Here is a 1,197-nt window from a genome sequence, read left to right on the forward strand (position 1 = left end):
AAATAAACTTTTCAGTTCAAAGCATTTGCATAATGTAAGTTTATACAATAATAACACTAAAGGAGTATACAATAATCTAAAAGCTCATTCTGGAATGCAGAACAAAATGGTCTGAGAACACTGTTTTTATCTGAACTAAAAGCAAAGTACAGTAATCTTATATAAACACATGTATGCACAATGCAAGTGATGAAGTATATATAACAGGACATAAGGTTAAACACTGAAGATTTAGAAGAAGAAAAAAAAAAAAAAAAATTACAGTACTTACATTACAGATTAATTAATTCGTATTAATATCGTCAAGAACAAGTCGAGTTCAGTGGTATAATACTATGCCCACTACTTATGCAAATGATATATATTTTTAATCTACAAGTTTTCTGGTATTTGTAATTGCAAAAGTGTAAATGAGTGACATGTGCTAGTGAATTCCTTAGGAAGAACTGTCACTTTTGAAAAACAAAAGCCCAGATTATTATAATTATTTATGATGCACAAAATTACATATCATAAAAGACAACAGTATACCAGTACCATTAAAAGGAACTCTCACAAAAACTTCAACAAAACTATACAGGTACTGTACCGGTATATAGTTTTTAAACCCTTGAATCCAGCGATATATTATTCAATACACTCTTGCCAATTATAGATTTTAAAAAAATTCCTTTCTTAAGGACCTATTGCAGTGAATGGGATAATTAAAGCTACATGAAACCCTCCAGGACAAAAAAATCTCTCCTAAACACAGTAAAACTGTCAGGAGGTAGCACGAAGAAACCATTATACCTGTAATGTATCACTGGACTAAAGGAGTAAACAAGTGTTCTGCCCATTAACAGATGATTCCTCCTCTTCACTGTCAAGTGTCTAAAACATTTTCATCCTCTTCATGGAATTCCATTTTCTCCTCTTTCATATCACCTAGTTCTTGGCTCTCCTCTGCATCCTTGTTTTCTTTCTCCAAGTCACCTTTCTCTTCATGCACTCCCTTTGCATCTAGGTACTGTCGGACACTGCTGTACCCCATTTTACCCAAGCGTTGTACAATCTGTCCAACTGCTTGTTGACCAAACGCCTTTCGGCACAGTGAACAATTACACACTCCTCGACACACTGGGCAGCACCAGTCTGGATCCAGGAGGGCTTTACGGGCATCTTCTCCATACCTTGTTCTCAAACAAGGGCCACAGA

The 1,197-nt window shown here is 35.3% G+C and overlaps 1 protein-coding gene across 1 annotated transcript in view; it reads right to left on the reverse strand.

Annotated features, from left to right (window-relative positions):
* Nucleotides 1–780: 780 nt before the first annotated feature.
* Nucleotides 781–1,197, reverse strand: part of Zmynd8 (Zinc finger MYND-type containing 8) — a 181,857-nt gene continuing 181,440 nt past the window's right edge. Inside the window, exon 13 of the mRNA XM_080274703.1 lies at nt 781–1,197. This exon is cut by the window's right edge and continues 508 nt beyond it. Coding sequence (XP_080130829.1) covers nt 866–1,197 — 332 coding nt within the window. The 3' untranslated portion in view covers nt 781–865.

The sequence above is a fragment of the Coenobita brevimanus genome, chromosome 59 (genome assembly GCF_032717465.1).
Source record: "Coenobita brevimanus isolate Jiangsu-jjx chromosome 59, ASM3271746v2, whole genome shotgun sequence".
Lineage (NCBI taxonomy): Eukaryota > Metazoa > Arthropoda > Malacostraca > Decapoda > Coenobitidae > Coenobita > Coenobita brevimanus.